The 26160-nt window shown below is 40.1% G+C and overlaps 2 protein-coding genes across 4 annotated transcripts in view; one reads left to right on the top strand and one right to left on the bottom strand.

Annotated features, from left to right (window-relative positions):
• Window positions 1-768, top strand: part of poc5 (POC5 centriolar protein homolog (Chlamydomonas)) — a 34432-nt gene extending 33664 nt beyond the window's left edge. The window contains exon 17 of one of the 3 annotated variants that reach the window (XM_061986529.1): window positions 51-768. In XM_061986529.1, coding sequence (XP_061842513.1) covers window positions 51-179 — 129 coding nt within the window. In that variant the 3' untranslated portion in view covers window positions 180-768. The remainder of the gene's footprint in view (window positions 1-50) is intronic. The other 2 variants (XM_061986528.1, XM_061986530.1) reach the window with 2 other exon arrangements.
• ankdd1b (ankyrin repeat and death domain containing 1B) lies at window positions 640-26160 on the bottom strand. Its single transcript, XM_061986531.1, has 15 exons — window positions 25534-26160; window positions 21187-21287; window positions 21024-21122; window positions 20864-20962; window positions 20452-20556; window positions 11305-11409; window positions 11121-11219; window positions 7407-7505; window positions 7228-7326; window positions 7059-7157; window positions 6884-6982; window positions 3334-3429; window positions 2955-3156; window positions 986-1117; window positions 640-894 (listed from the first exon to the last, which is right to left on the bottom strand). Exons 1-15 carry the CDS (start codon window positions 25706-25708, stop codon window positions 839-841), a joined length of 1665 nt encoding a protein of 554 aa, XP_061842515.1. The 5' UTR covers window positions 25709-26160; the 3' UTR covers window positions 640-838.

The following is a 26160-nucleotide window of genomic DNA, read 5'->3' as shown; positions in this document are numbered from 1 at the left end:
GCAGGGTGAAGTATATCTCCATATTCTAATGCACGTCTCTATCATACAAGTTCATCGGTGGTCAATCGCCTGCAGCCAGATATCCTCGCTCCTCCCAACCAGGTCCTCGCACCCCCAAGACTTCCTCCAAAGCACACCCTGGCACTTGTAATGTACACTCCATCAAAGTAGTTGACTAATCACACACACACACACACACACACACACACACACACACACACACACACACACACACACACACACACACACACACCTCACAAAGACCAGCAGGAGAGGTCCGTCCCACTTTGAAAACCCCTGACTCACTATGCAACAATTCCAGTTTTTTGTGGGTGGTGCCTAAAACCTTTAAAAAGTGATGTTTGATGTTTTTATTGTAGAATAGTGCATTATTTTTTTCAGTGACATTTGCACTGATCAATTCATGTACTGTAGTACCTTGGCTTACTAGCCTCCGCACCACTAGTAATGTTGCAATAAACCCTTTAATATCCGACCAGAAGATGATTTCAATTAATTGCAATGGGGAATATTGATTTGTAGTACGAATATTTATGAGCTCAGTCACAGAACCGATTTAAACTCGTAAGCCGAGGTAGCACTGTACTTGCTGTAAAAAGACAAACTTAACTTCATAACTAAAATGTTCACTTTTATTATATTTTTTAAAAAGTGCATGTAAAATTAGTTTTTTTAAAGGAAGCATACAGTGTTTGTTAGTGAGACCAAAGCCATCCTGTTTGTACCTGTCATGTGGTTTTTTGTAATAAATTATTTTAGAGTGTCTTTCTATACTGTACAAGCGTGTCTGACAATTGATGTAAACTAACGTGCTCAATCATGAAACTCTGCAGTTTCTGTGGCTCACACTCTCTGATTCCATCCGCATCTGATCTGCAGGACAAAAATAAAGATAAAACAATTGCTCAATGAAACATTCATAGATGTTTAGGCCCGTTGAAGAATATATGGAAAAATGATCAACCTGCAGCTTTGCCATTGCCAGTGGTGACAAGGGTCTGATAGAGTTCTTCAGAAGGACTTTTACGGGCCAACTCCTCTCCATGGAGCCAAATCAGAAGCATCCTGTTGCCGTGTTCTTTGTAACTGTGTTGACCTGTCAACCACACCACACTGTCAGAACAACAAATCATATCAATAACTTGTACTGTTTTGGGCATATTTTCCCATAGAAAGTAATGGAAACAGAAATAATATACTTGGACTGGACAGGTAATTTTTAACAAATATTTTAAAATAATTTAAAATGCAAAAAAACATGACTAACTTCGGTAACAAGTCACATGACTGTAGATCTAGCCACTATACCAGGGGTGTCCAAAGCTCGCTTTTTATTGGCCTTTGATAAAGTCTATTATTCCATTTTCTACCGATTGTCCCTTTTCGGGGGCGTGGTCCCTGGACAAGTCGCCACCTCATCGCTGGGCCAACACAGAAAGACAAGCATTCACACACAAGGGACAATTTAGTGTTGCCAGTCATTGTACAAATAGAATTATTATTGAGATATGTTATTACTAGTGCTGTCAAAATAGGTTTTTTTTTAAATTCTGTTTAATCACTTTCTAATTTGCATTAATCACGAATAATCAAGTGTTACTGGTAGTATCGGTTGTTTACATAATTTCAATTAAATAAAAATAAAAAAATCCAATATTTGTACATAAATGCTATTTTATTGCTATAATACCATTAGATTACAAGGTAAAAGAGCAAAATAAATTGCGTAATTAATCTGCGTAAACACATGATTAATACAAAACATTGTGATTACCGGTAATCGCATGAGTTAACTCTTGACAGCCCTAGTTATTCGATATTACACTAAATGTTAGCTAAAACAGTAAGCTAACTTAGCATATATCGTTGATGTGCATTGGTTTGCTGTTGATCTTTGATGTACAAAATGTACCCCTGCATCTTTCAGTTTTTCTGAATGTGGCCCTCGCTGTAAAAAGTTTGGACACCCGTGCACGAAACAGCCTGTTCTTCCAAAGTTATTTCAAATAAACTTATGAAAAGAATACAGTTGTGACTGTTTCCACTTAAAAAAAAGGCTTATGCACCAATCTGATAAACGTGGTGGAGATTGGCCGAGAAGACATCAAACTTGACTAAATAGAAGAAGTAAAAGTCGTAACAAGTTTCCGTATGTGAACCTGCGAAAGGATTATTACCTTTGCCAGAGGAGCGCTACATCTCCAACGTGAGGTTCTTGGTCTTTCTGAGGCCAAGCTGATACAAAAGTTAAATGTTGAACTGAGATTAAGCGAGATATGAGGTTTTTGCAAAACCTCATGCACGTTTTGTTCTCTTTCCTGAAAATGGTCAAAATCTGGTTTATGAAAAAATCTGAACCGTTCGGTTGACCTTACAAGGTTCGGTGCGCTTGTGTCATTAGGATCCTTTTTTTTTTTTTCATCATCTTGACTAAAGTTACGATAGGGATGTTGTGTGGATATAAAATATTGTTGCTTTTGCCTGAATGTTAAGAAGATGACAAGGTGTTTGATCAACAATCATCTGCAACCATCTTAAAGTGCATACTTTCCCTTTTGGTTTACCATAAACCAGAGATTCTCAAACTGTTACGCGGGCTCCATCTAGTGGTACGCCGAATAATCACTTGGTTAAAGTTCAGTGTTTTATTTTTTATTCAAACAGTGTGTAATGTTCCAGTGGCAAAATATATTAAAGATAATTGTTAGATAAAACTTCAACCTTGTTTTTAATAAATACTTGGGCCTACTCTGCTACTGTATTTTAATGGTGGTCATTATGGTGTAACTTGGGAGGGCTAAGTGTTTTCTGAGGTGGTACATTGTGAAAAACGTTTAAAAACCACTGCCCTAAACAGTTGGAAAATACAACTCTAAAGCAGGAAGTACTCTTTGAAAGTGATGTTTGATTAAATTGAAGTGAGCTGTGGTCACCTGTCCACTGTCTCTCAATGGCGGACACTTGGTCCTGGGTGAATCCCCAGTGTTCAGCCAGACTCTTCCAGTATCCTGGCTTCAGGAGCTGGTAGGTCAGGCGCCAGGCCATGGAGCGGAACTGCTTGGTCTCATAGCGGTGATCCAGTTTGAACGTTAGCGGATACTCGCTGAGAACACTGTCATTAAACTCTGGGTTAGCCTGCAGGGAACATGAAAGGCTGTCAGTGGAATGATGAATGCCTCGCACACACAACTTATTGCAATGTAACACGGGCATATATAAAATAAATAATTATTCCACACCTGAAATGTGATTATGGAAAAATAAATGACGATGAATGTGGTTGATTGGCAAACACAAAAGTCAGTTTCTCACCGTCTTCCATGCGTAATATCGTTCTGCCTTGACAATCATGTCCACCATTATCACCTCGTCTGCTCGGGCTGCCACACCCAGAGCCGTCTTGCCCTGCTACTCCAATATGTGCGCCAAATGTTATCATTGCAAATGGGGAAAAAAAATATATATTCATAATATATCATATATTTTTTATTAATACATATATTTCTATATTTAAAAAATTATATATATATAATATATATATATACACATTTTCTATATATTTACCATAGTATATATACTATATCATATATATATATATATATATATATGATATATTTTATATATATATATATATATATATTATATATATTTTCTATATATTTACCATAACATATACATCATTTATCAATATTATTTGTTTTATAAATATTGCTACTCTAATATGTACAACAAATATCATTGCAAATGAAAAAATAAAAATAAATAAATATATATATATATTTTTTTTATTTTTATGGTGTATATATAAATATATAAGAAATATATATGTATACATATACATAGAGAAAAAATATATAAATGTATGTATTAATAATATATATATATATATATATTTTTTTTTTAATATATTTATATATACACCATAAAAAAAATAAAAAATATATATATATATATGTATAATAATTTTTTATGAATAATATTTGTTTTATAAATACATGTATGACCCATTTACCAAGTAATGTTGTCGGTTCAAAGCTACAGTGCTGTTTTCGGTCAAAACTATTGGGACACCTGTCCATTAAACATGAAAATAAATGTTTTACCCTGATGGTTTGACTTGTGTGGTAGTGGCTGTTTTGAAATGGTGCTATATTAATAAATAAACCTGGTTAAATGAGACAATTAGAAATATGTTGCTAACCTAAAAAAGCTTAATGTAAATTTCCACAAGGATTGTAGTACCGTATTTTCCGCACCATAAGGCGCCCTGGGTTATAAGCCGCGCCTTCAATGAACGGCATATTTCAAAACTTTGTCCACCTATAAGCCGCCCGGTGTTGTAAGCCGCATCTAACTGCGCTAAAGGAATGTCAAAAAAACAGTCAGATAGGTCAGTCAAACTTTAATAATATATTAAAAACCAGCGTTCTAACAACTCTGTTCACTCCCAAAATGTACGCAAATGTGCAATCACAAACATAGTAAAATTCAAAATAGTGCAGAGCAATAGCAACATAATGTTGCTCGAACGTTAATGTCACAACACACAAAATAAACATAACGCTCACTTTCTGAAGTTATTCTTCATTCATAAATCCCTCGAATTATTCTCCTTCGTTGTCCGAATTGAAAAGTTGGGCGAATGTGGGATCCAAAATGTCGTCTGGCGCTGTCTCCCTGCCTCCTTGTCTTGGTGAACGTCACGTGTGTTCGCCTTCTGTCATCCATTGTTCCCACGCAGTTAGCAGTCTAGCTTCGAATGCCCTGTTGACACCAATATCTAGCGGCTGGAGGTCTTTTGTCAATCCACCCGGAATGACGGCGAGTATTGAATTAAGCGCGTAAGCGTGTCTCTTAATGTGATGTTATGAGCTAGCAAATCTAACAACTACACTACCCAGCATGCAACGATAGTGACGAGCATGCGCGGTAGCCCTGAGAAGCGTTGTTGTATGCTGGGAGTTAGAATGTGGTTATGAGCACGCTGTGAGTAAACGTTGAGAACTCAGTTAACACGCCTCGTCTGCATTATTTATAATTAGACAGACAACACACTTAATAGGAGCCATTTTGGGGTCTTTACATAAACACAAATGGAAATGAAACGTCACATATCCCAGCATGCACCGCGCGCTTCTTCTACGGGGAAAAAAGATGGCGGCTGTTTACCGTAGTTGCGAGACCTAAACTTTATGAAAATTAATATTAATATTAACCCATATATAAGGCGCACCGGGTTATAAGGCGCACTGTCAGCTTTTGAGAAAATTTGTGGTTTTTAGGTGCGCCTTATAGTGCGGAAAATACGGTATGTGTTTTCCCACCTAGTGTTCACAGGTGTAGAGATCATCAGATGGGTAAGGCCTGCTTTTACCATTATTTGAATGCTATATGATCCATGAATATTGTCAACTTATACAGTGGGGAAAGTCCACCTATTTAGGGTTTTTCATTTCCATTTCATCTGCACTGAAATAATAGACAGTAATTTCTGAGGCCAGACTGTTTGGGTTTGTATTGATTGGTGTGTCCTGGCATGCAAATCTTATTAAATTGTAGCTCTCATTATTCTCAAAGTCTGCTCGTTCTGTCTAGTCCAGTGATTCTCTAACTGGTACGCAGGCTCTATCTAGTGGTGCGCTAAAGAATCCATAAACTAAATATTAAAAGACCGCGTTACTGTTAAAACTGAGTGTAATGTTATAGTAGCCAAAATATAAATTAACATATTAAAAAACTATCTTGTTTTTAATGAATATTTAGGCCTACTACGCTACTGTATTTCAATGCTGGCACATGGAGAGCCAAGCGTTTCCTGAGGTGGTACTGAAAATGTTTCATTTATCCTAGCGGGGAGTAACATACGTGTGCTGCTCCAGTGTTTGTTTCCCTGCCAAGTGTTTAAGTCTGTGTTTAGTCTTGAACTGGAACGTGCAACAAAGTTATGGAAATATGGCATCGTTGGATTTTATGTGAATCGATGAGTAGTCAATAGGCGTGGCTCGGTTGGTAGGGCAACTTGAGGGTTCAAGGTTTGATTCTGCCATTCTAGTCATTGCCATTGTGTCGTTGAGCAAGACACTTTTCCCACCTGCTCCCAGTGCCACCCACACTGGTTTAATTGTAGCTTAAAGATGTAGATGATGGGTTTCACTATGTAAAGCGCTTTGAGTCTCCAGAGAAAAAAGCGTATATATATGTAATATATATATATATATATATATAATATGTACATTATATATATGTAATATTATATAACATATGTAATACATATATATATTTATATATATATATATATATATATATATATATATATATATAAAATCATATTTTATATATATTATATACAGGTATATGTATATTATCTATAATATATATAATACATTATATATATTTGTAATATAAAGATAATATATATATTTTACATATATATTATACATTTTACATCTATATAATGTATATATAATATGTAATTTACATATAAAGGGACAAGCGGTAGAAAATGGATGGATGGATAATGTATATACATATATTTTATACATACATATATATTTTATACATATTTTATATTTATATATATACATTATATATGTAAAATTCAAAGGTGCCTATAAAGGTATCGAATTTGGTTCTTGTGACATAAAAAAACCCTACAAAAAGAATCGACAATGACAGTTTGTAGTTCTAAATAATTGTTTTGCTTTCCAAGTCACTTGTATTATGGCCAATAATGCAATCTTACAGCTTTGACTATCATTATGCAATTGCCCCTTAAATATATTTTAGTCCTGTGGGGAAAGACTGCAGAGATAATGAAAATGCATAGAACATCTGCCCTATTTATGTTGCTTTGACCTCTTACCCGGTCCTGGAGTGTCAGATCCACTTCAGCTTTAAGCAGCATTTCCACCACGTCTATTCTGGCCAGCTCCGCAGCCAGGTGCATGGCAGTCTGAGACCTCTAACACCAAGCATGTTTGTGTGCTCACTACATGAATACACTTTGGCTGAATATCATGTCTTGTAGGCGATGGTACCTTATTGCTGGAGTTAATGTTGCAACCTGCCTCCAGGAGGAAATGAATGACCGCTATGTGGCTGTTCTTCACTGCCAGGTGGAGAGGAGCCTCCAGCTCCTGTAAGAGTGCAAATAACAGCCCTGATATGAACTATTAGTTGAGATGTAAAATGACATTTTTGTTTTACCTCATTCTGAAAGTCTGTGTAGGCTTTATATTCTAGGAGAAGTTGGACCAGAGCCGTGTCTCCTCTTTCTGACACTGGATGAAGAGCACTGCCTTTGCTCTGCAAGTCAAGCACATCTTCATAATACACAAATGCAGCTCAAAGTCCCATTAAAGAGAATGTTGTTGGAGTGTTCATACTGTTATTTGGATGTTGGGGTCACAGCCGGCCTGCAGCAATGCCAAGACGCACTGTTCCTGACCGCTGTCTGCAGCCTGGTACAGGGACGTCTCACCGTCCTGCCACACCCACACATCGGTCACGTCAAAGTAACAAGATGAACATCAACAGTATCAAGAATAAAGCATTGTTACTGTAACAGTAAATTACAGGTGCATCTCAATACGTTAGAGTATCTATGAAAAGTTCCTTTATCCCAGTAGATCAATTCAAAACACTGTTATAGCATATATTATAAATAAACATACATACATATACAAAATATATATATATATATATATATATATATATATATATTGGAAAATAATGCTTGTGCACTAATCAATAGCTATCTTAAATGCTAATATGAATACACATATATTTATGTTAGCATTTAAACTAGGTCTCGATAGCGCACAAGCATTATTTTCGAAGAAAATGTGCAAAACATACATATATATATACAGTATATATATATATATACAGTACATATATACTGTATATATAAAGTTTATGTATATAAAAGATTGTTTACAAATATGTATAAAATTATATATACAATAATTTATACGAACATGTATATTTACAAACAATGTAAATATGTGTGTGTATTAGAGATGCGCGGTTTGCGGGAACAACCGCGGAGTCCGCGGATTATCCGCGGATTATCCGCGGATCGGGCGGATGAAATTAAAAAAAATTAGATTTTATCCGCGGGTCGGGTCGGGTCGGGTGGTTGAAATAAAAAAAAATTAGATTTTAAATAGATTCAGGCGGGTGGCAGTTAAACCAATTCGGAAATATATATACATAGTTAAATGTTGTTACCCACATACCAAAAACGAGCAGGCACCTGCAGCATATGCCACAACAGAAGAAAAAAAAAAAAAGAGATGGACACTTTTACGGAGCGGAGAAGGGACGCCTCGCCGGGGTCCGGGACCGAGGCCCCTTCCCCCAAGAGGGCCCCACCGGGAGCCGTAGCTGAGGCGATCTGCGAGAAGGGCCCGACGCACGTCCAGGGTCACCACTGCGCCACCGCACCGACACCCCGCCTCGTCCGCCTTCGCCGCGGCCGGCGTCACGCACAGCAGGTAAGCAGCTTACCTGCCCGCCACCCCCGTGGCCGGGGGCTCGTAACAGGGGTCACTCCGCGCGCTCCGCCCGCGCAGCTTACCTGCCCGCCACCCCTGTTGCCGGGGGCGCGTAACAGGGGTCACTCCGCGCGCAGTGCGCTCACGAAAGGGGTGGGGCTCACCCTGGTTGATATAGACAGCAGCTAGGACGGTGGCCATGGAAGTTGGAACCCGCTAAGGAGTGTGTAACAACCCACCTGCCGAATCAACTAGCCCTGAAAATGGATGGCGCTGGAGCGTCGGGCCCATATACCCGGCCGTCGCCGGCAGCGAGACGCGCTTGGAGGTGCGCTCAGCGCGGCTCCCATATGATTGCGCACTGGTGTGCGTCTGGGTCGTGACAGCGTGGCACGCGAATGTTTGTGCTGCATTGGATCAGTCTCCTTTCTTTAACAGGCAAAAGCTTTATAACCTCACTAATGCCTTGCATCGTCTATATTAGATATATAACAACGGGCGGGTGCGGGCGGATGCGGTTCTGATCAAATGTTAGATCGGGTGGATTGCGGATGGTTGACGACTTTCTGATGCGGTTGCGGATGAAATAATTGCCTATCCGCGCATCTCTAGTGTGTATATACACACATGTATATATTATATATGTATATATAAACATCCATCCATTTTCTACCGCTTATTTTATATATATATATATATATATATATATATATATATACAAAACCCAAAACAAGTGCAGTTGGCACGTTGTGTAAATGGTAAATAAAAACAGAATACAATGATTTGCAAATCCTTTTCAACTTATATTCAGTTGAATAGACTGCAAAGACAAGATATTTAACGTTCGAACTGAGAAACTTTTTTTTTGCAAATAATCATTAACTTAGAATTTAATGGCAGCAACACATTGCAAAAAAGTTAGCACAGGGGGATTTTACCACTGTGTTACATGGCCTTTCCTTTTAACAACACTCAGTAAACATTTGGGAACTGAGGAGACCTATTTTTGAAGCTTTTCAGGTGGAATTCTTTCCCATTCTTTCTTGATGTACAGCTTAAGTTGTTCATCAGTCCAGGGTCTATGTTGTCGTATTTTAGGCTTCATAATGCACCACATATTTTCAATGGGAGACAGGTCTGTACTACAGGCAGGCCAGTCTAGTACCCGCACTCTTTTACTACGAAGCCACGGTGATGTAACACGTGGCTTGGCATTGTCTTGCTGAAATAAGCAGGGGTGTCAATGGTAACGTTGCTTGGATGGAAAAATATGTTGCTCCAAAACCTGTATGTACCTTTCAGCATTAATGGCGCCTTCACAGATGTGTAAGTTACCCATGTCTTGGGCACAAATACACCCCCATACCATCACAGATGCTGGCTTCTGAACTTTGCGCCTATAACAGTCCGGATGGTTCTTTTCCTCTTTGTTCCGGAGGACACGACGTCCACAGTTTCCAAAAACAATTTGAAATGTGGACTCGTCAGACCAGAGAACACTTTTCCACTTTGCATCAGTCCATCTTAGATGACCTCGGGCCCAGCGAAGCCGGCAGCATTTCTGGGTGTTGTTGATAAATGGCTTTTGCTTTGCATCATAGAGTTTTAACTTGAACTTACAGATGTGGCGACAAACTGTAGTTACTGACAGTGGTTTTCTGATGTGTTCCTGAGCCCATGTGGTGATATCCTTTACACGCTGATGTCGCTTTTTGATCCAGTACCGCCTGAATAATCGAAGGTCCGTAATATCATCACTTTCGTGCAGTGATTTCTCCAGATTCTCTGAACCTTTTGATGATATTACAGACCATAGATGGTGAAATCCCTAAATTCCTTGCAATAGTTGGTTGAGAAATGTTGTTCTTAAACTGTTGGACAATTTGCTCACCCATTTGTTGACAAAGTGGTGACCCTCGCCCCATCCTTGTTTGTGAATGAGTGAGCATTCCATGGAATCTACTTTTATACCAAATCATGGCACCCACCTGTTCCCATTTATCCTGTTCACCTGTGGGATGTTCCAAATAAGTGCTTGATGAGCATTCCTCAACTTTCTCAGTCTTTTTTGCCATTTGTGCCAGCTTTTTAAAAACATGTTGCTGGCATCAAATTCCAAATGAGCTAATATTTGCAAAAAATAACAAAGTTTTCCAGTTCGAACGTTAAGTATCTTGTCTTTGCAGTCTATTCAATTGAATATAAGTTGAAAAGGATTTGCAAATCATTGTATTTTGTTTTTATTTACCATTTACACAACGTGCCAACTTCACTGGTTTTGGGTTTTGTATATATACACACGTTATACATAGTTGTATGTGTACCCATGTTGGCGTTTAAAAAAATATAATTTTGGAAAAGTGTGACTATGAACACATGCCTAAAAAGGAGGGATGCACAGTTACATAACCATGTTAGTTTTGTTCTTATTTTTGTGACTTATATGTTTACTTATCGGGTCAGAAGCAGAAAAGTGGTGTTTTTAATAATGTATTGAGTTGGTTTTCATTATGTGGATTTGTTAGCTGCTAAAATATTATAAGAGTCCACTCTCCTCTAATGAGTTGTACATCTACTATAATAAAAAAGATGATAGTCCACCATATTAAGTTCATCCCGAGTATCAAAGCTTAGCAGAAGCAGTTGGACGGCGTCCAAGTGGCCGTTCCTTGCAGCTAAGTGCAGGGGTGTGTCTCCTCTCTGGAGGGAGGAGAGCAGCTCGCATCAAAGAAAGTTTGGACTTTCGGCTTTCATTAGGTTTCATAATAATAATGACAAAGCAAACCTTGTTGGGCTTCATGGTGGCCATGTTGTAGAAGGGCTCCATTAGCATCTCCAACATCTGCACACAACCGTGCTGTGCCGCCATGGCGAAGGTACTGTTTCCTGACTGGGATCACAGCATGGACATATAAGAACTGTATGCACCAATGTTACATAAATATGCAGCAATCTTGCATCTTTGGGCTTTGAACATTTGTACACTTTAAACCAGGGGTGCCCACACTTTTTCTGCAGGCCAGCTACTTTTCAATTGACCAAGTCGAGGGGATCTACCTCATTCATATAAAAAATTTATATTTATTTATTTATGAAAGAGACGTTTTTGTTAACAAGTTAAAGGTGTTTAATGATAATACAAGCATGTTTAACACATATAGATTCCTTTCTTTCATGAAGACAAGAATATAAATTGGTGTATTACCTGATTCTGATGACTTTCATTGATTGGAATCAGACAGTGGTGATGATAACGTCCACATTTTCAAATGGAGGAGAACAAAAAGTCCTCCTTTCTGTCCAACACCACATAAAAGTGGCTGCTCTTTGGCATCTTATTTGTCCAGCTTCCATACGCCTTTTTATACACTTTACAAGAAATACATTGGCGGCAAACTCCGTAGCTTGCTAGCTTGTGCGCGCCAGCTTTCTGAGACTCTTATTTTGTTAGCGCAGGCAGGATGAAGCAGCGCTTTTATTGTGAAGAAGGTGCAGTCGATCTTTATAGTCTTTTTTCTATAAAAATATATAGAAAATATATGGGTGACTGATTGGTGGAGAGGGTCACCACACCTTGGATCACAGAATCCAAGGTGTGACACTTGGCCGTTTTACTGACGGCCAAGTGTAATATATTTATCTGATTAGGTGCGAGTCTGTTGAAATAAAAAGTGTTTCTCGCCTTCCTTCGCCACAAATGATTGGAGGATGCGGGAAAAACTGTGGACACTCTTGTGATTTGGATAACATCGGATGAATTTGAGGACCAGTCATAGACAAATTATTAGAGTGAAAAGCAAATTTTATTTTCACTCGCATACAAAACATTCGAACTTGGATTGTTTCCCTGGCTTAGAGACTCTCCCGAAGGACAGTGCGGCGAAGACACAACAAACTCCCTTCTTGTCTCTCATGGACACACTCCTGTTGTTGTCTATTTTGGACTGACTGGCAAGAACACCAAGGCCGCGGAACCGAGACACGCGGCAGGCTTACACACACTCATGCATCCACAAAAAATATACGCCACACACACATACCTCCTCCATCCAACGCCCTTTGACGCGAATCCCTTAGGTGTGATGGACGGCTGGGCAGCGCCTGAAGAGCTTCAGCCTGCTACCGTAGCCCCCACTCCCTCCCCTCTGTTGCAAGTCTTGAGATGTATGTTGTAATATGTATACGTGCTTTGCTATAGAGGTTTTTTCCCACTCCAGACTGGACTCCCTTAGGAGCCCAGTCTAGATTGTATTTTTTTTACTCATCCTCCCCCAGCGTTTACCTTTTCCCATCTTTTACGGGGCGCCTTGTGGCATTCCTGTTCTGTAACCCTGTACACTGTTTGTTGGTCTAATCTTAAATGGGTTTGTGCTGAAAACCAAGATTTGTTGTAATTGTGCAATGACAATAAAGACCTACCTACCTACCTACCTTCCTGTCGGTCATTTTTTCTTAATAATAATCTGGCAGCAGCCAGCGTCATCTCACGAGACCCTCAGGTGCCGTGAATGTCAATCAAGTGACGAAAGTGACGTCTTAGTAAAGATTGATGATTGCTAATTTTTAGGTCTATTTTTTCAATGCCTGGCTGGCGATCGACTGACACACCCTCCACGATCGACCGGTAGTTCGCGATCGACGTAATGGGCACCCCTGATTTAAGGCCACAACGTCACACAATACAGTTTAATGTACATACATATGTATTATACACTATCATGTTCATATTTAGTCGTAGTCATAGTATTTATTACTACTTTTTTTTAAATTTCATATCAGTATGCTACTCCATTGCCCCAATATGAAATATTCCAATGTGACCAGAGAGTATTTTATTTATACAAACTACATTTGATAAAATAATATATTATGGTAATTATGCATATATACTGAATACCAGGTAATTATGTATTGTATTGTTGATCAAAAATCAGAACATTATATCTGAGTGATGTGACATTAGGACACTTTGTTTCTTCCTGCTCCTTTTCAGACACACACAATGTTTTGTTTTGCATTTTCTTTTAATATTACTTTTTTTTTTAATGGAAATTATGTAAATTTGAAGTATTTTGGTTTGTTGTGTCTGAAAAAAAGGCCAACATTTTGGACACACCTTCTCATTCAATGTGTTTTCTTTATTTTCATGACTATTTACATTGTAGATTGTCACTGAAGGCATCAAAACTATGAATGAACACATGTGGAGTTATGTACTTATTAACAAGAAAAGTTTAAATAAGTGAAAACATGTTTTATATTCTAGTTTCTTCAAAATAGCCACCCCTTGCTCTGATTACTGCTTTGCACACTCTTGGCATTCTCTTGATGAGCTTCAAGAGGTAGCAATCTGAAATAGTTTTCACTTCACAGGTGTGCTTGAAGCTGGATTTAAATGCAAGACGCGAGATGAGAGACTGCTGCGCCATATCTCACAGAAACGGGGTTGAAATCATCCGTGCCGGACGAGGCAGTTAGCATCGAGGGGCTAACTATGTTTCGGGCGGACAGGAGTAGATCTCTCACTGGTAAAACCTGAGGCGGTGGTGTTTGCATATACGTCAATAATAACTGGTGCAACAATGGGAAGATAGTATCACGTCACTGCTCTCCTGATGTTGAACTATTAACTATAAAATGCAGGCCATTTTATTTACCCAGGGAATTCAGTGCTATGATCTTCACAGTAGTGTACATTCCCCCCAGTGCTAACATCAAAGAAGCTTTGAATACTTTGTACTGCTCCATCAATGAACTGCAAACTACACATCCAGAGGGAGTTTTCATCGTGGCAGGGGATTTTAATCAAGCTAACATGAAAACAGTTTTCCCTCATTTCCATCAATATGTGAATTTTGCAACCAGGGGTGGAAGCAGATTGGACATGGTGTATAGTAATATTAAACAGGCGTATAAAGCTGCACCACGCCTCCACCATCTATCTGTGATGCTAATTCCTGCATACAAGCCCCTGCTGATCAGGAAGCAAGCTACAGTGAAGCAGGTGAGGACCTGGCCAGAGGGAGCAATGTCAGCATTACAAGACTGCTTCGAAACCACAGACTGGGACATGTTCAAAGCAGCCGCCACCAAAAATCACCACTCATGTGTGGAGGAGTATGCAGAGTCTGTGTCCGCATACATTCAGAAGTGCATGGAGGATGTCAGTGTGATCAAGAACATCCCCACACGGGCCAACGAGAAACTCTGGATGAATAGTGAGGTACGTGCAATGCTGAAGGCTCGGAACAAGGCTTTTAAGTCTGGCGACATGGTGGCATTAAAAACAGCCAGAGCTAACCTGGACCGTGCCATTAAGGTTGCAAAGCGTGCTCACAGTCAGAAAGTGCAGGACTTCTTCGAGAACCCTACAAACACTAGACGAATGTGGCAGGGCATACAGGTCATCACGGACTATAAAGCTGCCCCCTGTCCCTGTGACAACAGTATCAGCTTCCTAGATGACCTTAACAACTACTTTGCAAGGTTTGAGGCACTTAACACCACTCCGGCGAGAAAATCCATTCCTCGCCCTGATGAGCAGCCGCTCAACCTGGATATAGCGGATGTCCGAAAAATCCTGAGGAGAGTGAACCCCCGGAAAGCACCGGGACCTGATGACATTCCGGGCAAGGTGCTTAAGGGATGTGCAGACCAGCTGGCTGGGGTTCTCACAGACATCTTCAACATCTCGCTGACCCAGGCTGTGGTACCTTCATGTTTTAAGACGGCCACAATCATCCCAGTGCCAAAAACCCCACAATCTCCTCCCTCAATGATTATCGCCCTGTTGCACTCACCCCCATCATAATGAAGTGCTTCGAGAGGCTGGTAAAGGAATATATTGTCTCCAGACTTCCCCCCACATTCGACCCATACCAGTTTGCTTATCGCCCTAACCGCTCCACAGAGGACGCCATCTCCTCTGCACTCCACCTGAGCTTAGAACAAGGAAAGGACACACACGTGCGGATGTTGTTCCTGGACTTCAGCTCAGCATTCAACACCATCATCCCGCAGCACTTGGTGAGCAAACTGGCCCCCCTTGGATTCAGTACCCCCCTATGCAACTGGCTGCTTGACTTCCTCACAGACAGACCCCAATCTGTGAGAGTGGGCAACAACACCTCCAGTGCCATCTCCCTGAGCACCGGCTCCCCCCAGGGCTGCGTCCTGAGTCCGCTGCTGTTCACGTTGATGACCCATGACTGCTGCGCCAGGTCCACTACTAACCACATTGTAAAGTATGCGGACGACACGACACTAGTGGGCCTTATCCGTGACAACAATGACATGGACTACAGGGAGGAGGTGAAACATCTGGTTGACTGGTGCAGAACCAACAACCTGGTCCTGAATGTCAACAAGACCAAGGAGATCATCGTTGACTTCAAGAAGCATCAGTCCAGCCACGCTCCACTCTTCATCAAAGGCACAGCGGTGGAGATCGTAAGCAGCACCAAGTTCCTGGGGGTGCAGATAACTGACAATATAACCTGGTCCCTACACACCGGAGCTCTTGTAAAAAGAGCTCAGCAGCGCATGCACTTTTTGCGTCGGATGAAAAGAGCACAGCTCCCTCCCCCCATTCTCACCACATTCTACAGAGACACTATAGAGAGCCTGCTGACCAACAGCATCTCTGTCTGGACTGGAGCCTTCAATGCCTCAGACTAGAAGTCTCTCCAGAGAGTGGTGAGGACGGCGGAAAAGATCATCAGGACTCCTCTTCCTCCTATCCAGGAGATCGCAAAAAGCCGCTGCCTGACCAGGGCTCAGAAAATCTGCAAAGACTCCTCCCACCCCCACTAAGGACTGTTTTCACTGCTGGACTCTAGAAAGAGGTTTCGTAGCCTCCGAAGCAGAACCTTCAGGTTCTGTAACAGCTTCTTCCCTCAAGCCGTAAGACTCTTGAACGCATCAAAATTTAATTATCCCCTCAACTCCCCCCAAAATGGATTAACTCGCTGGAATAAAAAAAGACAATATACCGGTAACATACATCCATAAACGTGGACGCATGTGAAAAAGTGTAATATATTTATCTGTACAGTAATCTATTTATTTATTTATGTATATTTATATATATTTATTTAATATATATATTTATATATTATTTATGTATATTTATTATTTATATATGAACCTTATTGCTTTTTTTTATCCTGCACTACCATGAGCTTAGTAACGAAATTTCGTTCTTACCTGTGCTGTAAAGTTGAAATTTGAATGACAATAAAAAGGAAGTCTAAGTCTAAGAATGCATGCACAACAACTATGTGCTCACATGACTTTGTTTACGGTACATAAATAGATGCGATCAAACTACGTTACCATCGATTGTTTGACTAAACTTACAGTAGCACTGCGGTGCGTTCAGTGACAGTCTGGAAAGACGGACACTAATGCTCTCGTTGACTTTATTTGGACTATTATTGTATGCTACTACTTTTTTTGGGATATGTGGTGTTTTATTTGTTGAAAAATTACTGATATTTAGGGTGAACATTAACCCCAAAACAAAAAAAAATGAGGTTCCGCTCAATTAGTTCTGTGACGGAGCTCTTAACTCAAAACGCTTAAATCAACGTCTTCCGTGGTTGGAAAAACAAAGTCATATCTATATGCTAATGCTAGGAAGTAAGACCAGATGTTTTGGACAGATCTTACAGGGTTCAGCGTGACATTTTCTACACCAACTAATAGCGGCGATGCTGGTAACCCAAATTTTTGCTTGCAACTTAAAACATAACAAGCTCTTATCTCAAAACACTCTTAAGTTGAGGTACCAGTTTGTACCATCTTTTCATCAATGTGTACTTTACTTTTTGGTCTGTTGTAATCGTGTATCAAATGCTACGTTACATTTTTGCTACATTACAATAATGTTGACTCCAATTCAGGGGTCTTCAATATTTCCCAGGTCAAGGACCCCCAAAATGTGTTGTAAATTAAACTGGACCTAAAAGCACCTTGTTATTGTGCAACACTAAGATATTCAAAGAATACAGTACAGTAGCTGGCAGATAGACCGCTAAATACAACATAACAACAAAAGCGCTAATCGTTAGCTGTCAAAAAGCGCGCACATCGCTAGCTGCCAGTTGGAGAGATGTCTCCTAAAAGTACCTTGTTGGTTGTGAAATACTAAGATATTCAAAGAATACAGTACAGCACGGCTATTAGCTAGCTGGCAGATAGACCGCTAATTACAAGCTACCACCAAGAGCGCTAATCGATAGCTGTCAACAAGCACGCACATTGCTAGCTGCCAGTTGGAGAGATGTGTCCTAAAAGTGCCTTGTTGTTGTGCAACGCTAAGATATCGAAAGAATACAGTACAGTGCGGCTATTAGCTAGCTGGCAGATAGACCGCTAATTACAAGCTAGCACCAAGAGCGCTAATCGATAACTGTCAACAAGCGCGCACATCGCTAGCTGCCAGTTGGAGAGATGTGTCCTAAAAGTAACTTGTTGTGAAATACTAAGATATTCATGTGGTAATCTGAAATTTCCTTGCTCATTTCTGTTGTTGTCTGCACACCATGTTCACTCTCTCTCTCGTCCACAGTATGGAGTGCAGCTGGTGCAAGGCAGCAGCACACACCTGACATAGATTAAAAGCAGCCTATTTAACCTGGCTGTTGACGGCCTGTGAGCGCCGGAACTTTGTCACTGCTTGCTACGTTCGCTTATGATGTTGGTCTCCCTAGTTCGTCGTGTGCCATTCTTCTCAGGTTTGCATGTAATATTCCCAGCCTTGTCTAGCGTTTTTATTTTGTACGTTGTTTTTCTATTTACTAGTGATGGGTTGATGAGGCGTCATGAAGCGTTTCGACACATTGCAAAACTGTATTGATACTGTGTCGATACTGTGTCACTAAATACTGACATCTGCTGGACATTAAAAATCCCTACAGGCAACCTATGGACCGACTCAACTGACACTGATTTTATGACCTAGTACAGGGGTCGGCAACCCGCGGCTCTTTAGCGCCGCCCTAGTGGCTCTCTGGGGCTTTTTCAGAAATGTATGAAAAATGGAAAACGATGAGGGGAAAACAATCTATTTTTTGTTTTAATATGGTTTCTGTAGGAGGACAAACATGACACAAACCTCCCTAATTGTTATAAAGCACACTGTTTATATTAAACATGCTTCACTGATTCGAGTATTTGGCGAGCGCCGTTTTGTCCTACTAATTTTGGCGGTCCTTGAACTCACCGTAGTTTGTTTACATGTATAACTTTCTAGGACGTGTTTTATGCCACTTCTTTTTCTGTCTCATTTTGTCCACCAAACTTTTAAGGTTGTGCATGAAAGGTGAGTTTTGTTGATGTTATTGACTTGTTGGAGTGCTAATCAGACATATTTGGTCACTGCATGACTGCAAGCTAATCGATGCTAACATGCTATTTAGGCTAGCTATATGTACATATTGCATCATAATGCCTCATTTGTAGGTATATTTGAGGTCATTTAGTCCTCTTAATTCAATTTATATCTCATGACACACTATCTGTATGTAATATGGCTTTAAATTTTTTGCGGCTCCAGACAGATTTTTTTTTGTATTTTTGGTCCAATATGGCTCTTTCAACATTTTGGGTTGCCGACCCCTGACCTAGTATATACAATAATATAAACCAAGTCATTGTATTTCATTTAGGATTATTTCATAACTTCATTTAAATAAAAATATATTTTTTATTTTATTTATTTTATATATTTATTATTTTTTAGATACAGTCAATAAATAATGTGAACATGTATCATAACATGGAAATCTAAGAGAACGTGTTGTGAATGAGGATGCTTGTGGACTGGGAAATTATTGTTTATTTTTTTTACACATTTTTATTTTAAAAAAAAACAGTTTTTTCCAACGCATTAAATTTTAGACGCTTTCTCTTCTTAGTTATTATTTCTCCGGCTGTCGAAAAGACCCGCTCACAGGGCACAGAGGAGGCGTCAGTGCGACACAGTTCGCGTATCGGTCACGTGACCAAAACAGCTCATGATCGGTCACATGACTTTCTAAAAGCGGTACGCGCACTGACACAGGGTTTTGCTCTATGAGCTCGACGCATGCGCCGATGCATCGGTGTTGCCGGACCCATCACTACTATTATTTCTTTCATGAAGTCTTTTTCCTAGCCTTGTCTAGCGCTTTTAGTTTTGTGTGTTTTTTCTCTTAGTAGTTTTTTACATGGTGTGTTTTTTTGTGTTTACCACCATCGCCTTTCTTTTGCTACTTTGTGCTTCCTCCTAAATAAAAGGAGGAACAATTGTACACACAATACGTCTCTGCATCCTTGGGATCCACCTCACCAGATCGTTACAATTCAAAGAACACAGTATAGCATTGCTATTAGCTAGCTGGCCACTAGAGCGCTAACTGCTATCTAGGAATTAGTGCGCTAGATCCCCCCCCCCCAAACTGATATAAAGATGGAGCCTGAACCCACTGCTTATATATGCTTTATAAAATTGTGTTTTCAGTCGTCCTAAAAGTACCTTGTTATTGTGCAATACTAAGATATATCAAAAAATACAGTATAGCGCAGCTTTTAGCTAGCCTGCTGGAAATTAGAGTGCCTTTTTTTTTTTTTTAAGGAGCGCCGTAAGTGGCTGATCCGTTGGCGGTCTCGTCTTGTCTCCCTGTAAACGTATGTCTGCTCTTAGTGGGACTGTGCCGAAAATGAAATTTCAGTTCTTATGTGTCTTGTACATGTTAAAGAATGGACAATAATAAAGCATCTTGTATCTTGTAATCTGTAGTGCGCTTGTCACTAGACATGCTAACATGAATATAATAACACCGTTTGATTATTTACCCATTTATTAAGTTTAATCAATCAAAAATTTCACGACCCCTGCAGGACCTCTGTGGACCCACTAGGGGTGGCGGACCCCCTGTTGAAAGTGTACCTGGTCGTCTTTGTCCAGTTCTTTCATCTGCAGGTTGTTGACGATGTACTCCACTATGTCGGTGTGGTTGTTGACAGCAGCACAATGCATGATGTTCAGTCCTTCCTGTTGGAAAATAAAGTACATGTCCAGAGCAGGAGGGATTCATACGGCCCCGTTGCTAATCATTTGGCTATGCGGTCTGCTGAAAATGATGGAAAGCGCCACTCTACATAGCAACTGACGCTGTGGTCAAAGTTGGAATTGCCGCTAAACACATTTAAAGATATTATTTTTACTGCCGTCTGGTAGCTCAAGTGGATAGTGCCCCCCCCACCCCAAATTGGTCACGTTTCATGTGTCATGTAAACCACAATGAATGCAGCCATGTAAAGCTAGTCAGAACATACTTGGCATTAAAAAAATAAGTCACCTCATTCTCAATCTTCTGTTCAGCCCCGGCCCGCACTAACAATTTCAGGATGTCCAAACTGCCAAACCAAGCTGCTAAATGAATCGGTGCCACGCCAAACTGCCAGACACAAAAAGAGGAGTCAGGCGTCGTCTTCTTTGCAAAGTCAGAGCCTCTCTACCTTGTCCCTCTGATCCACTCGAACCCTGCGCCGCAACAGCACCTCCACCGCCTCCTTGTTTATGCCGGCGACCGCGTAGTGAAGGGCGGTCCTGTCGTGCTGCACGGGGCAAACCACATCACAATCTGTGCGGAGGTGCAGTCAAGAATGTGATGAGACCCACCACATTCATGGCGTTGGCATTCAAGCCCTTCCCCAGGGTCTTCATGGCGGCCACGTCGTTGCTCTTTGCTGCCTCTATGAACTGCTTCTCTGTTTGCAGCACTGCACGACACACACGGGGCGACACAAACACTGTGGCCTTTTTTGCAAAAGTGGCAAGGGGAGGAAGCGTAGGATGTCAACAAATGCATATGTGACGGGTCTGGACTTTTGAGGAATTTGTTTACTTCTTTACAGGAGATTTTATTCTGAAAATTAAGTTAAAAAAAAAAAAATCACATAAACTCCTTCTCTGTGACTCCCTGTACCGCTCTGCTTCATACACATTGTGAGAATGAGATATTTTTAAGTGTTCTTTTTAATCCATAGTCATGTTTAAAGTAGCTAGTATTTTCCCATGTTGTGCGTCTTCTCGTGACCTCCTTGCTTTTATCTTATGTCCGCGAGTAAAGTCTTTGTTTTGTCTTAAGGGCTCCTGTTTTTTGGTTTACAGAGCTGTTTTTGTTAGAATAATTGTTTCTAAATTATCACAAAAACTTTGTATTACACTGTGTTCCTGACAAGAAGACAAAAGGACTGTCTTTTGAAGCCTACCAAGAGGAGGAAGGCTCGTAAAACTCCACTGGGACTTCCAAACACATAGATGGCAGGATCTTCCCAAACTATTTTTTGGAACTCTCTTTGAAGTATTTTACGAACTCTCTTTGAAGTATTTTATGAGACTTTCTTTGAACAATTTGGTAACCGAAAGCAACACTGTTTACGACCCACTTCCCTCTGGAAGCAGCTGTGGGCAGGTGGGGGGAGAAAGTCAAATAAAGACGGAGGAGTGCAATCTTGTGGTAGAGCATGCTGGAGATACTGTAGAAGGGTACAGTGTGTCCAGGCGTGTCTCCTCATGAGTCCAAATTGAATTCTGTCTCTGTTTGATTCTTTGCCTTTTGTCTTGTTTAATAGATGTCATCAGTATTTGAACCTGACAGTTTTGGCCAGTTCCTTATCTGTTTTGAAGAAGCAGCTGTGCTCCTTTCTGGTCGAGAGGGGTGGTTTTCGCTCTACATAAGCTGACTCTTTTGGTTGGGACTTAGAGCTGTTCTTGGTGATGCTATTGTCGTATTGTAAGGGCTGGTCTCCTGAAGCTTCAGTAAAACTTTGCCAAGTACCATTCTGTCTCTGGGGGTCCTTTTTACTCAACATATATGTCATTTAGGGTTGTACGGTATACCGGTACTAGTATAGTACCGCGATACTAATTAATCATATTCGGTATTATCCATCCATCCATTTTCTACCACTTGTCCCTCTTTGGGGTCGCGGGGGGTCGCTATTATACCGCCTCTAAAAAGCTAAAAAGTACTGGTTCTCCCCCCCCCCCCAGGTATGATGGCACGTCGTCATGTCATGACATTGCTGGTTTTACGAGCAGAGGAGCATGTTCGGCAGCGCACAATCACAGAGTACTTACAAGCAGACACAGTGTGTAGACAGAAAAGGGAGAATTGACGCATTTTGGCCTAATAACTAAAGATAAGGTGAATCTATAACAATGAAACGCCCTCAGGAAGAGGTGCTTTAAAACATGGCTAAAACATAGCTACCTCGGTAAATATCATATTACTTCATAAAACTACTGTAGTTATTAGTTGAAAACTCATGTTAAAATTGTGCTGTTTTGAGGTGTGGGGGTAAGCACCGATTACACTGTTTTCAATTCATTTCAACGGGGGAAGGTGTTGATTTGAGATACAAGTGTTTTGAGTTAAGAGCTCTGTCACAGGACCAATTAAGTTCGTAAGTGGAGGTACTACTGAAAACAAAAGAAAATTCAAAGTTCGTCATGTTTTTGATTAAAATAATATTTTCAATGGGACATATGTTGTTATTAAGAACAACTTTCAAGTTCGAGTGTAGCTCAATTTGACCTATATTAAAAAATGCTAAATAAAAAACAAAGGCACAAAATATTGTATGCGTACATATTGTATGTGTATATATTATTTATACACATTATATATATACCTATATATACATATATACATATACATACATACATATATACATACACACACACACACACACACACACACACAAACATATATATATATATATATATATATATACATACAGACATACACATACATATACATATACATAATATACATATATTATTCTCTGTCATGAAGTACCAGCCTGGAGTGGAGAGTGGAGGAGAATTTGTAAATAGTCAAGTTAACAGTCAAGTTAACTTTCAGTTTCGATCCAACCTATGTGGACAAAACCATGAGACACGGGCAACCATTTTAGAGATTGCCCCGACCTTTCGAAAGCTCGATTCACTTATTCACTGTTATTATTGTTTGTACTTCAATCTTAGTCACCTGTCATTAAGGCTGGGCGATTATAGGATCATGATGGATGATCGTGATTTTTGAGTTCGATCAAGGTGATCAGCTGTGAGCATTTTTATCTCGACCAAACATGGCGGAAATGTGTGTTAAAAGTTGTAGGGATGCAACAACGCTTGGTATAATCCTGCACGCAATAATCCGCCTTTATTGATTGTGATCCTGTGTGCGTCTGTGAACGTGTGTGTGTGCGCGCGACCATCCCAATCCACCGTCGCCAAAGTCAGGCTCGTCACGAGGTAATTACTGTTCAATCAGCGTTGTGCCTCTTCCCCTTACACAGCTGGAAGTGCAGCCCAGAAGAGTAAGACTTGATTTTCACTGCAGCTCTCCAATAACCCTGCCTTGAGTGCCAACTTGCAGGCACTCACAGAATGTCTTCATGACTGAATTACTGTATTGGTCCCGACTGAGAGAAAAGCCACGTCCACTAATTTATTCAGAAAAAGGCATTTTTATATCTAAATATTTTTATCTGAATTTTTGTTTATGTGTCTGCAAATATTCAACACATCTGATATAACATGTACTAAAAAACCCAGCATACAGACACTTTGTGTTTTAATCATGTTTGAGTTTGTGGAGAAAAAAAACGTTTGTTCCTGAAATAATCATTAAACGTGTTTTATGTGTTGGTACACATTATTTTATAGTATTCAATTCATGCAGTAGTAAAAAGTATGTATGCAACGGTACTTGCTATAATCCTGCACGGCACAATCTGCCGTTTAATGAAAAAAAAATTAGGATATTAATCGAGATCGGATGATATGGAAAAATTCATTGTGATATTTTTTTTTTGCCGTATCGCCCAGCCCGACCTCTAATAATTTTAAACTGCCTTAAAAAGAAAGGATCTGGGTGTACTCTAAAAAGGGAGGGTCCTAATTATAACCATATCCGTTTTTAAGTAAATCACGGACCAGCCGCTTGTGTTCAAATTTGCGCCCTCTTCTACTGATGTTTTCCCCAAGATGCCGCATGTGTTCAAATGTGCGTCCTATTCTACTGATATTTTCCCCAAGATGCTTGAGGACCTCTTATAATTTTAGATCACCTTAGAATGAAAGGATCTGGGTGTACTCCTTAAAAGTGAGGGTCCTAATTATAACAATATGTGTTTTTAAGTGAATCATGGACCAGCCGCTTGTGTTCAAACGAGCGTCCTCTTCTACTGATGTTTTTCCCAAGATGCTTGAGGACCTCTTATAATTTTAGACCACCTTAGAATTACAGGATCTGGGTGTACTCCTTCTTAAAAGGGAGGGTCCTAATTATAACAATATTCGTTTTTAAGTAAATCATGGACCAGCCGCTTGTGTTCAAATTTGCGTCCTCTTCTACTGATGTTTTTCCCAAGATGCTTGAGGACCTCTTATGATTTTAGACCGCCTTAGAATGAAAAGATCTGGGTGTACTCTCACTTAAAAGGGAAGATACTAATTATAACTATATCCGTTTTTAAGTGAATCACTGACCAGCCGCTATTATTCAAATTTGCGTCCTCTTCTACTGATGTTTTCCCCAAGATGCTTGAGGAAGAGGAGATGGAATTGAAGAGCAGGAATGTCCGGAAATGGCGATTTTATAATTATTTTTTGCTCATATTGTTAAGTTTTGAAGTAGTGGGTAATCAAGGACCAATAGTAGTTTTACATGCCTTTATCCACACTGTCTATGCAGGGAAATGGGCTGCAGTTACGTGGATGACGTCACACCAACGGGGCGCGGCATATCGAGTCTGGCGATGGAAAGGGGGCTTCTAAAGAATAGCTAGTTATCTCCACAATGCTCGAAAATTATATTTTAGGAAATGACTGCCAGATTCATTTTCAGGAGAAAAAATGTGTGAAATTCTGTCCATCTGGGTCCTTTAAACATAAACAAGTCATATATGTTTAATTACTTCTCCCTCAGACGTTATTGATTAGTTTTGTACTTACACATCTCTTGGTTGTCAAAGCTGTTGTCGGCCTCTGGCTCCGAGTGCTTGTTCATTACAAATTCGGTAAAGGCCTTCACCGGTTCCTGCTTCATCCACTTCCGAGGGTCGAGGTCCTCCCTATTGGGGCTGTGTTTCTTCACCATTTGCTTCAAAACCGAAATTTTCTTCTCCATTGTGACACTCTCTCGCGTCGCCAACACCTTAACACGACCAGGTCAGTACCTTTGCGCGTTAGAGCATCGGTCAACAAACCAGAAGTTGAAGAACGGGGGCCACGCCTGATATGAAGACGCTTAAGACTACTTGAACAGCGCTGGAGGGCTGATCCATGTTTGCTTACCGCACACCCATGTGACAATAACATGTTTACTTAACACACCACTTGTCGTTGTGTCAAAGTATTCACAATACTGCTTTTTCCTAATACTCAAACACACGCACTAATTTTAAAAGAATAACAATAAGACCAAATGTTTTTTTTGCAAAAGAACCATTCCAATAGTCAGCATATTCAAGGCTGGCCAACTCATTTTTATTGAGCCTCACATCACAGTTTTGGCTGCCCTGTAAATGTATATTTATTACACTGAACAACTAACAACTTATGTTTTTGCTCCCATTTCTC

The sequence above is a fragment of the Nerophis lumbriciformis genome, linkage group LG12, assembly GCF_033978685.3.
Source record: "Nerophis lumbriciformis linkage group LG12, RoL_Nlum_v2.1, whole genome shotgun sequence".
Taxonomy (NCBI): Eukaryota; Metazoa; Chordata; class Actinopteri; order Syngnathiformes; family Syngnathidae; genus Nerophis; species Nerophis lumbriciformis.
This window is presented reverse-complemented; position numbering and strand designations above follow the sequence as displayed.

Coding starts and splice junctions, on each gene's coding strand:
- ankdd1b (XM_061986531.1), bottom strand. CDS start 25,708: ATGGAGAAGAAAATTTCGGTTTTGAAGCAAATGGTGAAGAAACACAGC. Junction 11,220..11,304: donor CCACCATGAAGCCCAACAAG/GTTTGCTTTGTC, acceptor TCCTCCCTCCAG/AGAGGAGACACACCCCTGCA. Junction 7,158..7,227: donor ACACAGACTTTCAGAATGAG/GTAAAACAAAAA, acceptor GCACTCTTACAG/GAGCTGGAGGCTCCTCTCCA.